The sequence below is a fragment of the Dipodomys merriami genome, unplaced genomic scaffold (genome assembly GCF_024711535.1).
Source record: "Dipodomys merriami isolate MVZ:Mamm:240054 unplaced genomic scaffold, mDipMer1.0.p SCAF_72, whole genome shotgun sequence".
NCBI lineage: Eukaryota > Metazoa > Chordata > Mammalia > Rodentia > Heteromyidae > Dipodomys > Dipodomys merriami.
Genome location: NW_027206313.1, coordinates 763,869 through 779,457, shown reverse-complemented (window position 1 = coordinate 779,457; position 15,589 = coordinate 763,869). Strand labels below are relative to the sequence as shown.

General features: G+C 40.5%; 1 protein-coding gene across 15 annotated transcripts in view; it reads left to right on the top strand.

Annotated features, from left to right (window-relative positions):
- The window catches only part of LOC138818218 (protein PRRC2C), a 75,562-nt gene that overhangs the window by 36,713 nt on the left and 23,260 nt on the right, over positions 1–15,589 (top strand). For 14 of the 15 annotated variants that reach the window (XM_070009219.1, XM_070009214.1, XM_070009211.1 and 11 more), the window contains exons 16-21: positions 1,171–3,414; positions 5,962–6,170; positions 9,145–9,299; positions 10,185–11,037; positions 11,274–11,359; positions 15,320–15,505. In XM_070009219.1, coding sequence (XP_069865320.1) covers positions 1,171–3,414; positions 5,962–6,170; positions 9,145–9,299; positions 10,185–11,037; positions 11,274–11,359; positions 15,320–15,505 — 3,733 coding nt within the window. The remainder of the gene's footprint in view (positions 1–1,170; positions 3,415–5,961; positions 6,171–9,144; positions 9,300–10,184; positions 11,038–11,273; positions 11,360–15,319; positions 15,506–15,589) is intronic. The other variant, XM_070009206.1, reaches the window with a different exon arrangement.

The following is a 15,589-nucleotide window of genomic DNA, read 5'->3' as shown; positions in this document are numbered from 1 at the left end:
TCTACCATGCTTATTCAACCTGGCTATAGTGTTGATACAGTTCTTCTGGTAGAAAGAAATGGTAGAAATTTAATGGTCAGTATCTTAAGAAAAATTACTGAAACCACAAGTTAAGGAGATGTGCTAATTTATGAAGTTGTTTTGTACTTACAGAAACAATTGATGGTAACCTATAGTAAGCTATAACAATATAATTGTTCTTTTGTGGAGTCTTTTTTTAAGTATAATATTTTATAATGAGTTGTAATTAATTGGGAGAGTTAAATTCTAGGTGGAAACTAGTCTTTTTTGGTAAGGTTTACAGTTTTTTACTAGATTTTATTATCTTTAAATAGTTCCATGAAGGGGTTGTCATTCAACATGTCAGTTTATGAGTATAATGCATTGTGATTGATAAGTTTTTAAAACCCCACATAATTTTAGGTCTAACTTGTGAGTTTCCAATATAGTATTGCAAGTATAAGGCCAGTGTTCTATAACAGAGCTTTGTAACATTATCTTTCATTATTGAAATTTTATAACATTGGAATAAAATAAGAAATAGCATCATCACCATTTTCACCTATCTTCAGCCCCTGGTGTATTTTTTTTTTTTCTCCTCCTGTGCTATAATTGAATATTCCCTATTATAGCGGGGTCATCTGGTAGTTGTCTTTAGTAGTATATGACAGGGATGTTCTGAGGGTTTGAACTCAAGGCCTGGGTGCCATCTCTGAGCTTTTTAGCTCAAAGCTAACACTCTACCACTTGAGTCACATTTTTGGTTGTTTAATTGGAGACAAGACTCTCAAGGACTTTCCAGTCCTAGCTTACTTCAATCCTTGATCCTCAGATCTCAGCCTCCAGAATAGCTAGGATTATAGGAGTGAACCACAGGCACCCAGCTTGACAGTCATTCCTTTTTATATCCTTGAGTAATTTAACACTCCCATTTTATGTATATACCACATTTTTCTTACTCTTTAATCTGTAGCTAGATGTTTGGACCATATCCACTTGGCTACTGTGAATAATGATGCTCTATTTTTTCCTATCAAAATGCCAAAGATAACTCATCATGATTAAGGTTCATAGTTCTGTATTTTAAATTTGGACTGGTTATTTTTCTATATATTTGCATATGTGAAAGATTGTTACGTCAATTAAGCTTTTGAATTGCTTCCATCGTAGGCCTGAAACTGCATTGGAGCAGGAGCACATTTCTGCTGCTTACCCCGTGGAACACAGTCAGCTGGAAGCCCATCCAAAAACAGACTGCGTCAGACCACCAGATGACACAGAAGTGCCTAAGTTTTTAAGCAGATCTGTGGAAGACATCAGACCTCACCATACTGATACAAATAATCAGTCTGGTGGCTTTGAAGTACCTGATCAAAAGACCTTATCTACTCCAGCAGATGAGAGGATCTCCATACTAGAAAGTCAACCTGCTCGGAAAAGAAGTGTTTCCCATGGATCTAGCCATACCCAAAAGTCAGAGGAGCAAAGAAATGAGCCGTCATCTGTAAGCATTCCTAAAGTAACAAGCAGATGTCTTGATTCAAAAGAGGCGTCAGAAAGACCAGAGGAGAAGCCGAGGAAGGAAGGCTTTATAAGATCCTCTGAAGGACCAAAACCAGAAAAAGTATATAAATCTAAATCAGAAACTCGCTGGGGCCCAAGGCCATCTTCCAATAGAAGGGAAGAAGGTAATGATAGACCTGTGAGAAGATCAGGTCCCATTAAAAAACCTGTACTTAGGGATATGAAGGAGGAACGCGAACAAAGGAAAGAGAAAGAAGGGGAAAAGCTTGAGAAGTTTCCTGAAAAGGTGGTTAAACCCGAAAAGATTGAAAAAAAAGATCTCCCTTCTCCCCCACCACCTCCCGCGCCAATTCCACCACAGCCAGTTCCATCAGTACAGCCAGAACCGGAAAAAGAGAAAGTACCTTCAACAGAAACGTCAGCTTTGGCTCAAAAGCCTTCTCAAGATACTGAGAAGCCTTTGGAACCTGCGACTGGTGTTCAGGTAGAGCCTACAGTTAAAACTGCAAACCAACAAACTGTTGCAGCACCAACCTCCAAGGAAGAGAAACAGCCTGAGAAAATCATCAGCAAAGATATTGCTACAGATAGACCTCGACAGGACTCAAGACCAGTAGTTTCCAATAGGCCCCCTAGGACCTATTGGAAAGAAGCTAGAGACAGAGATTGGTTTCCAGATCAAGGGTATAGAGGCCGAGGACGAGGTGAATATTATTCAAGAGGGCGAAGCTACAGAGGCTCTTACGGAGGACGTGGCCGGGGTGGTAGAGGGCATGCGCGAGACTATCCTCAATATAGAGACAGTAAGCCCCGAACAGAACATGTGCCCTCAGGCCCTCACAGACAGCGAGAAGAAAGTGAAACGCGAAGTGAGAGTTCTGATTTTGAAGTTGTCCCCAAAAGGAGGAGGCAGCGGGGTTCAGAGACTGACACAGACAGTGAGGTTCATGAAAGTGCAAGTGACAAAGACAGTTTAAGCAAAGGCAAACTGCCCAAAAGAGAGGAGCGATCTGAGAACAAAAAATCCATAAAGCCCCAGTCCTCTTTCAAACCTGAAAGTCACGTCCGAGTAGATAACAGGCCACTAGAAAAGCCTTGTTTAAGGGACGATGATAAACCTAAACCAGGCTTCCTACCTAAAGGAGAGCCAACCAGGCGAGGCAGGGGGGGCACCTTCAGACGTGGTGGGAGGGACCCAGGAAGCCGTCCTTCACGCCCTTCTACCCTAAGGAGACCTGCTTATAGGGATAATCAGTGGGATCCAAGGCAAGCAGAGGCTCCTAAAACAGAGGATGGAGAGACACCAAGAAGACATGAGCAGTTTATTCCTGTACCAGCAGATAAACGGCCTCCGAAGTTTGAGCGAAAATTTGACCCAGCTAGAGAAAGGCCTCGAAGGCAACGCCCTACCCGACCACCAAGGCAGGACAAGCCGCCTCGGTTCAGACGGCTTCGAGAGCGGGAGGCAGCCTCAAAGCCAGATGAGGTCCCAGTGCCCACAAGCAGCACCATGAGTAGTGTCATTCAAGAGCCAGTTAGTGCTTCTGGGGATATTTCTGGGAATAAGACACCAGATTTATCTAATCAGAACTCTTCTGATCAGGCAAATGAAGAGTGGGAGACAGCCTCTGAAAGCAGCGATTTCAATGAGAGGCGAGAGAGGGGTGAGAAAAAAAATGCGGATCTGAGTACACAGGCAGTTGTAAAGACTGGGGAGAATGTTGTTCCACCAAAGAGAGACATAGCGAAGAGAAGCTTTTCTAGTCAGAGACCTGGAATCGATCGCCAGAATCGACGTGGAAACACTGGGCCACCCAAATCAGGAAGGAATTTTTCAGGTCCTAGGAATGAAAGAAGAAATGGCCCACCATCAAAAAGTGGGAAGAGAGGGTGAGTATTTTGGATATAAAAATTGTGTACTACTAAATAAGCCAAGAGTAGAACTCTTAGTTGAATTAGGCAAGAAGCCAATGAAGATGAGATATCCTCAAGTGTTTTTCTATTCTCAAAATGTAAGGGTGCTTAACAAAGAGGTTAAATGGGGAATCTTCAATCTGCAAAGGAAACGCCTTTCAGAGGAGTCCTCATGGGAATTTGTAACTTTGAAAAAGTGCATATGGGGGGAGGGGAGATACGGTATCTTCATTTGGTAGGCTATCTTATTCCTTATGAGCTCCCTTATAAACCTCTGGTGTTGTACCAAATGTCCTTTGAGACCTAATGTGAAATTATGCTCCATTACTATGTGCTGTTTGTCTGGAGTCAAAATTGAACCTTAAAGATAAATTATATTCCCACATTATATTCCCTTCTGGAAATCCAACATGATAAGCCCAAGAAACAAATCCCACCCAACCACCATGACCACCAGTGTCTGTGGTGGTTTTTAATTTTCTTTTTTGGGGGGGGAAGGGGGCGGGGGGTCCAGTCGTGGGACCTGAACTCTGGGCCTGGGTGCTGTCCCTCAGCTCTTCAGCTCAAGGCTAGCGCTCTACAACTTGAGCCACAGCGCCACTTTCAGCTTTTTTTTTCTTTTTGCTTATGTGGTGCTGAGGAATCGAACCCAGGGTCTCAGGCATGCAACAAGGCAAGCGCTCTACCACTGAGCCACCTTCCCACCCCTGTGGTGGTTTTTAAATTGCTAAACTTCAGTATTGGAAAAGGAGGAGGCATTGCAAACTTGACACATGAGGTTCATAATGGCTCTGTTGAAATCTGGACTCTGCTACTTTGTAGTTTGTTCCTCATGAGTAAAATAGGGAGAAAATAATAGTGTTCATAAGGATTTATGAAGAACATCAAGTGATTATTCTTGGTACACCTGTAGTAACACCTGGTATATAGTAAGCAAGTATTATGGTAGGTCCTGTTTTTAGACCAAATTCCTAGATTTACAACCAGAACTGAGGTTTGTTTATGAAATACATTAGTTCAGTTCCTAGTTACACATTCTGGTAGTGGAAAGTATTTTTACTTTTCAGAGAATTCAGAGAAAGTTCAAAGACATAACAATGGCCAGTTGCATTTCCTGAATACCTTCTTACCTAAGAATATGCACATCCCTTTAATAAAAGTCTGATAGCAGCATAATACCTGTCCTGAGCCAAGTACCAATGGCTCACATCTCTTAGCCTACCTACTTGGGAAGCTACAATCTGAAAGTTTGCAGTTTGAGACTACCAGCCCAGACAGAAAAGTTTAGAAGATCCATCTCTAAAATAACCAACCCAACGCTAGTCTGGCTGCATAGCTCAAGTAACAGAGCACCACCCTAGTAAGCACAAGACCCTGACTTCAAACCCTAACACCACACACAAAAACAATACTGAGTAAACTGGGTGGGTAGGGCACATTTTTAATCCCTGCAACATAAAGAATAGAGGGAGGAGGCCAGTCTAAGCAAGATAAACCATCTCTAACAACAAGCTGGGTGTTAGTGGTACATGCTATATCCAGCTTTGAACCTGTGCAAAACAGTGGCTGATTGTAGTAAAGACAAATCCTATTTACATGATGATGCTAATTCATTTTCAGATCTTTGAAAATGTATATCATCTTTTACTGTAGTGTAATATAAGCTAACATGAAAATCAATAGTAAACCACTCTGTCATTTATTTTTGTCTGGAATTGTTTTTAAAGCATTCCTGAGAATTACTAGTTAAAGAACAAGAACTAGAAATATATTAGGTTTGTGACGTGAAATATTTCTGTAGCTAAAGTGTGGAAGGTAGCATTAGGCATTCAACCCCAAGTCTGGAGCATGCTGGGTAAGGCTTCTTCCACTTGAACCATATTCCCATTTATTTTGTTCCTGTGGTGTTTTGATGTAGTGTTTCCCTAATTTTGTTGTACCAGCCTTCATGATCCTACATCTGCTTCCCAAGCAGCATGGGCACAACAGGCTTGTACCACACACCTGACAGTGTTTTTCAGTATGTATCTGCACATGTTGTGTAAACAGATGCTGGCTGGTTTGGTTTGGTTTGATTTTTAAGCTTTATTTTCTTACATTGCCCACCTTTAGGGGGGAGGATCCAGTTCTAAATACTTCAAACTTGATAAGATTGCAGAAACTTTCTGCTATGAACAGTGCTAAATGGTTGATTTATAATGATTTACAAAATGGATGTAATGAAAAATCTTCTGAAGTAATTTAGAATTCTGGAACTTAGTTGCTGAAAAGAACTAAAAAAAGTAGTGGAGCTGTAGCTCAAGTGGTCTAGCACGCTCACCTTGAGCTGAAGAGCTGAGGGACAGCGCTCAGGCCCAGAGTTCAAGCCCCATGATGGACAAAAAAAAAGAAGAATAATTTAAAAAAGTTGCTCTGACTTGTTAATATTAGATTTGGAATCTATTATCGCAGTGCTGTTTTCATCTTGGGGAATCATGAAGAGTGTTTTTGTTTTGTTAGGATTAATGTCTCATTTCTTCGTAGGCCATTTGATGACCCGTCTGCAGGCACTACTGGTAGTGATTCTGTCAATGGCAGTTCTTCACACCACCAGGAAGGAACACCTAATGGTACAGGCCAAAAGAATCTCAAAGATGCCACTGGGAAGAAAAGAGAAGACACCAAACCTGCTCCTAAAAAACCCAAAGAGAAAGTAGATGCTTTATCACAGTTTGATCTCAATAATTACGCAAGTATGTCATGGTTCCAAGTATGTCATGGTTCCATAGGTTTGTTTCATTTAGGGGGATACTATAAGAAGTCAGTCATCCAACAAGACGATGATAAAAGCTGATTAGGAAACACTGTTTTAACGCAAGCTAAAATTATATCAGCTCTTAGTGTAGCCTTGAATGCTTAATAATCCCACAAGGTTTTACTGTTTTTTGTTTTTGTTTTTTGATGAAAAATTTTACCCATCCTACCTTGTTAAGAAAAAGCATGAAAAATGTAATTATCTGTATTGTTTTATTCTTTAAAATAGGAAAAAAAATGTTAGGCTCTGTGGCTCATGTCTGTAGTCCTAGCTACTTGGAAGGTAGAATATCTGCTTGGTATGGTACATGTTTATCATCCCATCTTGAAAGAAGTTGTAAATAGGAGAATTACAGGTATCCATGCAAAACTGTTTGAAAAATGAAACAAAAATGGGCTGTGGCTTAAGTGGATGATTGCTTGCTTCATTGTAGGCACACCCAAGGCTCTGAATTCCCAGTACCACTACCAAAAAGGGTAGAAATATAACACAACAAATTGTGTGCTTGGTAAAATTAATTTCTAAGATAACCATAGAGAATAAGTGATAGAATGGGAGACAGTGTTACTATTGGTAAGTACTTTAGGAAAATCATGAAATCATCTGTCAAATTTGAAGAGTAACAAGAAGATTGGATAAGAAATATCCATGAATAATAGACATTTATACAGTTAAAATGTACAATCTGCCATTATTACAGGTGAAATGGAAACTGAAAATACTTTAAAATTGACTTACTGATTTGCTTAAAGTTAAGCCCATATCATAGTAATGGGAAAGTTGAGTTAGCATAGTTATTTTGGTATTAGTGCTATAGATGGATTTTTGTTCTACTTAGTAATTGTAAATATTAAGAGTAATTTAGTCAATTCTTTGGACACTATTTCTGGACCACTTTCTCAAAGTGTGGTCCTCAGTGTCATCTGGGTCATTTCTACTCCAAACTTTTGAGAATGGATGCTAGGAATAACACTCAACTTGAGTAACTTGTTTTCTTAGGGAGCATATACTCTCTGAAAGTTTTGGGTTTTCTGTTTTTTGGGTTTTTTGTTGTGGGACCTGAACTCTGGGCCTGGGCGTTGTCCCTCAGCTCTTCAGCTCAAGGCTAGTGCTCTACCACTTGAACTACAGCACCACTTCCAGTTTTCTGATGGTTTATTGGAGAAATGAGACTTATGGACTTTACTGCCCTTGGCTGGCTTTGAACTGGAATCGTCAGATCTCAGCCTCCTGAGCAGCTAAGATTACAGGAATGAGCCACTGGCTCCCAGCTTGTGAAACATTTTCAGTTCTAAGAAGCTGGGGTAAAGTGCTATTGGTATCTTAGGTAGGCTAACAATTCTGTTAAATGTCCCATGATAGTGATCTTTAAAATGTTAGACGTGTAACACTTACATTGGAATGAGTATGTGTCATAGTTAATTTCTTTAAAGGATTTAAAAGCAGAAGTACATTTTAGATATTAATAATCAGTTGGCTGCTTTTTCTTTTTAAGTCAAGCTTTACTAGAGAAACGGTATGACAGTAATTTTAAAAGGATGGAAACCTTTTTCATGCTCCTTTAGTCTACCTGAATGTGAGTGAGTGTTCAGTATGTTTACCAAAAAAGCATGGAAATTCTTGAGAAATCATTGCCAGTGGCTTATTGATGTAATCCTAGATACTCAGGAGGCTGAGGTCTGAACTTCCGCAGTTCAAAGGCAGTTCAAAGCCAGCTCGGGCAGGAAAAACCTGTTAGACTCTTCAGTTAACCACCTTAAAATCCGAAGGGGACCTGTGGTTTAAAGTGATAGAGCACTAGCCTTGAGCTAAAAAAGCTCAGGGACAGTGCCCAGGCCCTGAATCCAATCCTAAGAGCTGCATAAAACAAAACAAAAAAAAGGCAAATCTCTTGGATTATATAATTAAAACTATAGTCAAAAATCATATCTGTTTGCTGGTGGCTCACACCTGTAATCCTATAATCCTAGCTACTCAGGAGGCTGAGATCTGAGGATCACGGTTCAAAACCAAGCCCAGGCAGGAAAGTCCTTGAGACTCTAACCTCCAATAAACCACTGGGAAAGTGGAAGTGGAGCTGTGGCTCAAGCGGTAGAGCACTCGTCTTGAGCTGAGGGATAGCGCCCATGCCCAGAGTTCAAGCCCCACAACCAGGGGAAAAAAAAATCATATCTGTTAAACTAAGCTGATTTTATTTGAAATACTATTTATCCTGATTCAAATATTTTTGGTTTTATGTGATATGTGTGTGTGTGTTACTAAGAGATGAACTCGTCTTCTAGCCTGCTAAGCAGGCAAAGACTCAAACATTTGAGTCACCACCACCCCCAATCAGTTTACCGCCATTAAGTTGATTTTAATTCTTGTACATCTATGCCACTTTATAGTGACATTTTAACAACTACAAATTATATAGGGGTCCTTGTAAATACAAGCATTAAAATTTATATGGGTAGCTACACTAGTCACCTTACTTTTAGTAAATCAGCTTCTTAGAGCTTATTTATCCTTTGTAAAAAGGAATAAGCTACCTCTTAGAATGGTAAGGTGTAAATATGGTAAAGCACTAAAAAAATTTTTAGATCTGATGTTTAAGAGTTAAGTCATGTAATAATTTGTGTTTGGGGTGTTTTGTTTATTTATTTTCCTAGACATTAACTTTTATTGCTTAAGGAAAAACCAAAATATTATTGAAAGCATATAGTTTTAGGACTTAATGAATTTTTCATAATTCTGAAACTTTCTAAATCTTACTAATGAATTGCCACCCATCTTACAAGGTAGAGGGTACATTATTATACCCCAAAATGATGAGAACTAGACCTCTAGCTTTTATTTTAGCTATTGGACAAACATTTCTACTTCATTTAACATGAGTAAAGTATTAATTAAATTGCTTTTCCTACTGGCAGGTGTTGTTATAATTGATGATCATCCTGAAGTCACAGTGGTTGAAGATCCCCAGTCAAATTTAAATGATGATGGTTTTACTGAAGTGGTATCTAAGAAACAACAAAAACGTTTACAGGATGAGGAACGCCGGAAGAAGGAAGAACAAGTCATACAGGTTTAAAGCTTTATCAGTTGTTAGTTATGTAGATTATTGTTTAAAGAATAGTATACAAACGATTCAGGTTTTTGTGTTTATTACAAGTTTTGAGTGATTTCTATATTCATAGTTTAAACTCATAAACTAGGTGTATTTTATTTATTTGCTATATGATAATTTCTGATGACCTTGGAAATCTAAACACAAATGCCATGAGCTACTATTAAAACTATAGATTCTTAGTATATAAAAGTTCCCATTTAATCTAATTTAGCTTATTCAAATACACAGCTTAGCTGGGTGGTATTGGCTCAAGCCTGTAATCCTAGCTTAATGAAGAGGCTGAGATTTGAAAATCAATCAGCCCAGGCATGAAAGTCTTGAGTCTCTTAAAGTGGCACAGTGGCTCAAGTGGTAGAGTGCTAGCCTTGAGCAAAAGGAGCTCAGAGACCACTCCCAGGACCAGCAAAAATAATAGTAATAAATGCATAGCTATTTAAGTACATATTTGAGTCAATTGAATTCCTAGCGCTTAGATTCAGATACTTTCAGAAGTGAGGGAATTTAAAGTTATTAAGAATAGTGCACGTACTCTATAGTAAAACACTAGCCATACTCTGAAGTTTTGTTTTTGTGGCTAAAGTGAGTTAAAGATATTGTAAACTATTTCAGCCCAAGCCAAGTTTTAATGCCAAATTTATTACAAACATCCTTTATCTCAGAATTTAGAGTAAACACTGAAATATATGGTGTATATATGTGGATATTATCTTGGATTCTTATTAGCAACCTTAACAATGAGTATCTAATACAAGCTAGTAAAAAGATCTTTTAAATACTATATGCGTGAACTGTTACTTTTAGCTATATAGTTGACCTAAATGATTCCCACCAATTTTACAGGTCTGGAACAAAAAGAATACAAGTGACAAAGGAAGAAATCAGACTTCCAAGCTTCCTCCAAGATTTGCCAAAAAGCAGGCTACAGGGACCCAGCAAATCCAGTCTCCTCTCTCTGCTGCAACCACAGCTCCAGTCCCAATCTCGACTTCAGTTTCTGTTCTGACTCCACCCTCAGCTTCTGCCCCAGCCTCAACCATAGCTCCAGTTCTAGCATCTCCTTCAGTTCTAGTTCCAGCTTCAACCCCAGTTCCGGTCCTAAATTCAACCTCAGCTCCTATTCCAACCTCAGCTTCAGCTCCAGGAACCTCCACTTCAACTACATCCACAGCCTCTTCTTCACCTCCAGCTTCAGCCCCTGCTCCAACCCCTGTCCCGTCCTCAGCTCCAACCACAGTCTCTGTTCCAGTTCTTGCCTCATCCTCAGTTCCTGTCCTTGCTTCAGCCCTAGCCCCAACGTCAGCTTCACCTCCAACCTCAGTGCCAACCCCATCTGTACCAACCATTTCAGCCCCAACTTCCCCAGCTTCAGCCCCCACCACCTCAGTCCCACTTCCCCCAGCCGCGGCTGCATCCCCTTCCCCAGCTCCAGCCCCAGCCCCAGCCCCAACTGCTCCAGCCCCGACTCAGGCACAGACCCACAAACCAATTCAGAGCCCACTACAAGCTTCAACACCATCTGCAAAACAACCGCCACCTTCAATTCGGTTACCTTCAGCTCAAACATCCAATGGCACAGATTATGTAGCTCCAGGAAAATCCATTCAGACCCCACAATCACATAGCACTCTTACAGCTGAATTATGGGATAATAAAGTGGCCCCTCCAGCTGTGCTAAATGACATCTCTAAGAAATGTAAGTGCAACCCGGAATTGTGGGGTGGATAACGGCATGGAAGTGCTGAGCTTTTTTCAGTCCATGTAATTAACTTGGCCAAGGAACTTGCTTTTAAGAACAACTTTATGTGTGACAGTCCTTTTTTTTTTTAACTGCCTGACTATTACCAAAAAGAAGTGTTAAAAGGAATGGAAATTATTCACTTTTAAATTTTAAAGGCCACGTTCCTTCTTTCTTTTTTTTTTTTTTTCCAGTAGGTCCAATTAGTCCTCTGCAGCCACCTACAGTCAGTGCATGGAATAAACCCTTAACATCATTTGGATCAGCTACTTCATCAGAGGTAGGAATGGACATAATGGCATTTGGAAGAGGTGGGAAGCTATGCTAATTAGTGGCAAAGGACCAAAGTAGTACAGAAGGAATAATCAGTCTGGGAATGGGAATTTGTATAGAGTTGGATGAGACCATCAAAAAACAATGATTGTGAAAGTAGTTCAGAAAGAGAATCAAAACGTCAGTGTTGGGGCTTTTCCACCTCAGGTATAGGAGACATAGAACCTCTGTGATTGGATAAGTATCCTAAAAGCCACGTTTTCTCTTTATTTTTTTTTTTTTTTTTTGTCCAGTCGTGGGGCCTGAACTCTGGGCCTGGGCGCTGTCCCTCAGCTCTTCAGCTCAAGGCTAGCGCTCTACCACTTGAGCCACAGCGCCACTTCCGGCTTTTTTCTTTTTGCTTATATGGTGCTGAGGAATCGAACCCAGGGCCTCAGGCTTGCAAGGCAAGCGCTCTACCACTGAGCCACCTTCCCAGCCCTACGTTTTCTCTTTAAAGAGAAAGATGAGTTTATCTAAGAAGGAATAGATGAAGTATGTCAAATGCTGCTGCTGATAGAAGTCATGTGATAAAGTCACTGGATTGAGGTGACTATATGGAGTTCACTGGAGACTTTACATAACATTTTGGTAAAGACATCAGTGATGGGCCATGGGTACCACAGTACCCACAGCCTCATGAGTCCCATGAGACTATTACCTAGAAACATGGGACTTTCATAAACACTATGGTACTTATTTTTAAAAAAAATCAGTTATTGCCAGGCACCAGTGGCTCACACCTATAATCCTAGCTACTGAGGAGGCTGAGATCTGAGGATCACAGTTCAAAGCCAGCCCTGGCAGGAAAGTCCATGAGACTCTTACCTTCAACAGGAAGTGCTGCTATGGCTCAAGTGGCAGAGCACTAGCCTTGAACTGTAGAGCTGAGGAACCATGCCCAGGCCCAGAGTTCAAGCCCAAGAACTGACCAAAAACAAAAGTCAGTTATCTTAAGTATGTCTTCTTAAGAACACACTGTCATTATAAGAGTAAAACAGGAGGGGCTGGGAAGGTGACTCAATGGTAGAGTGCTTGCCTTGCACCACGTAAGCAGAATAGGCCTGAAGTGGCACTGTGGCTCCAGTGATAGAGCACTAGCCTTGAGCTGAAGAGCTGAGGGACAGCGCCCAGGCCCAGAGTTCAGGTCCCACAACCGACAAAATAAAAAAAGAACACAGAGCACAGCAGAATAGGCCAGTAGATGGAGGATGAACAAAGATTTAAGATTTTGTTTCCTCTTTATAGCATTGTTGAGCGAAGTAAGCCAGACATTCACATACAGTGAGACCAGACATTCACATACAGTGAGACCAGAGGAGGTTATTCTCAGGCACAGTATCTATGTGTTTGTTTTTTTGTTTGTTTGTTTGTCAGTCGTGGGGCTTGAACTCTGGGCCTGGGCGCTGTCCAAGGCGAGCGCTCTACCACTTGAGCTACAGCGCCACTTCCGGTTTTCTGGTGATTTATTGGAGATAGGAGTCTCATGGTCTCTCCTGCCCGGGCTGGCAGGAGATGCTCAGATCTCAGCCTCCTGAGTAGCTAGGATTACAGGCGTGAGCCACCAGCGCCCGGCTCTATGTGTATTTGATCATATAAAATACCATCAAAATGAACTCAAGAAAATGATGAAAAGAGGTTTTTTTTTCCTTCGTTGCTGTTGTTTTCCTTTTATCTGTCTTTTTTTGGGGAGGGGAAGGGGGGACAGAAATTGTGGAACACAGGGTGAACAAATGTCAGCAGTGATATTCACTAGACTCTTGAAGACGAACTACAACTTGGGTGGAGGCCATGGGAGGGAAAAACTGGGAGAAGGCAAGGGGAAGTGATAATGTTCAAAAAGAAATGTACTTTTTATCTGACCTGTGTAACAGGAGCCGCTCTGTCCATCACCTTTATAATAACAATAAAAAACGTTTTTCAAATGCATGGGAAAAAATCTTGATGCCACCTCACCTGCCACTCTGGTTTTCAGATATAGCTGGTCCAGAGTAGGCCTCTTTCGGTATTAAACTTTTTTAGAGAACTCTGCACAACCAGTATCAAATCACTGGATTTACTGTTCAGGAACTTTCATACTTTTGTTGTTACATTAATCCTAGAGACTGTTCCTTAAACACACCTTCAGCTCATCTGTGCCAGTGGAAGGATATATTGGAGTGTTATTTTTCCACAGATGTTTCTTGTAGACATCTGCAGCATTACCGTGCGGGATGTTTCTGCCCTGACCTTTAGTCCATATGGGACCTACATGTTTTGGAAGTTCCTCCACACTTTTTTTGTTCATCTTTATGATCAGAAGATGATTTTTTTTTTTTTTTTTTTTTTTTTTGGTCGGTCGTGGGGCTTGAACTCTGGGCCTGGGCGCTGTCCCTCAGCTCAAGGCGAGCGCTCTACCACTTGAGCTACAGCGCCACTTCCGGTTTTCTGGTGGTTATTGGAGATAGGAGTCTCATGGTCTTTCCTGCCCGGGCTGGCTTTGAACCGCGATCCTCAGATCTCAGCCTCCTGAGTAGCTAGGATTACAGGCGTGAGCCACCAGCGCCCGGCTCAGAAGATGATTTTTTTGTCTTTTGTTCTTAATAGAAAAAAATTGTTGAACTTTCAAATCAGAGTTGACATTTCACAAGGTAGAAAGAAAGCATTTCAACGGTACTCTTTTGAATGACTCTAATGAAGTAGAGTCATTATTTGTTCTGTATTTATAGGCATTTTTTATTTCAATGGTTATGGTGCTCTTAAAAAATTGTCTTAATAGTTGCTAAACCTTTTTCTGTTTATGAATGAGATCTTAATTATTTTGTACAGAAGCTTTCACAGTCATGAATATACTACAGTATGTTACTCCTTTTTTTTTTTTTTTTTTTGCCAGTCCTGGGGCTTGAATTCAGGGCCCGGGCACTGTCCCTGAGATGCTTTTGCTCAAGGCTAGCACTCTACCACTTGAACCACAGCGCCACTTCTGACATTTTGTGTTTATGTGATACTGAGGAATTGAACCCAGGGTTTCATGCATGCTAGGCAAGCACTCTACCACTAAGCCACATTCCCAGCCCAGCATGTTACTCTTAATACTAATAAGTTTATATTTACCTGATTGTAGGATTTCCACATTGACCAGGAGAAAAGGACATTTTTATTGAAACTTAGATCAACATTTGCCTATATTTGAAAGTGAATGTAAAGCGAAACTGATAGACTGCAATGTAGCGTCTAATCACATTAAGTTCAAGAATACCAAAGTAGCCATAGGCCAAAACTGTAGTTGAACTTTGTGCCTGGTTTAATCTGTAATGAAGCCCCGTGCCATCCATCTCTGTCACTAATGCTGCTGTACTCCATTCTCATGGCCCTTTTTGTATTTGTTTATGGTAGATGTGTTTTTATGCTGAAACACTTCCTATGGATTTCATTCAGTATCAATATGTTCTCTTCAGGAACTAACAACACTCTTTAGAGATTTTTGTTTTGTCTCTTAATCACTTGAATCCAAATTACATTGCCTAGCACAAAGACTGTACTCAGTAACTTGTTGAATTGATTTTGTTTTCCAAGATCTAAGTGGCACTGGTATTCCTTGCTTGCTTTTCTTCACAGTTTTGTCTGTTTCATAGTATCTTTGTGTACTTGTTGCTTTTACAGTTGTTTTTAAGGGATGAAACGATTTGAAGCTATGATTCACTCATGATCACCACACTTACAAGATCTAGGCCTTTACACATTAAATTTTTTTCCTAGTTTTCATAATTCGTTTTCTATTACAAGCCAAGAGTGCTTCAGGAAATGTTCCCCTAAAACGCCAATTGATGTCAGTTAATATTCAAATTAAACTTCTGCTGTACTGTTTTATATGGTAGTATTGCATAAACCATTTTCAATCAAATCTGAACATTGCTTTGATAACAGATTTTAAATATTCTTACAATAGGGGACAAAGAATAATCAAGAGAGTAGCGTTGAAATTGGAATTGACACGATTCAGTTTGGTGCTCCAGCTTCAAATGGTGGTGAAAATGAAGTAGTCCCTGTGCTTCCTGAAAAATCTGAAAAGATAGCTGAGCCTAAAGAGCAGCGGCAGAAACCGCCACGGGCAGGACCTATCAAAGCCCAGAAGGTAAACATAATCTTACGATCACTGCAGGAAAACCACTGCACTGCACTTACAGAAAGCAAACCATTTTAAAATCAAATTGGGTTT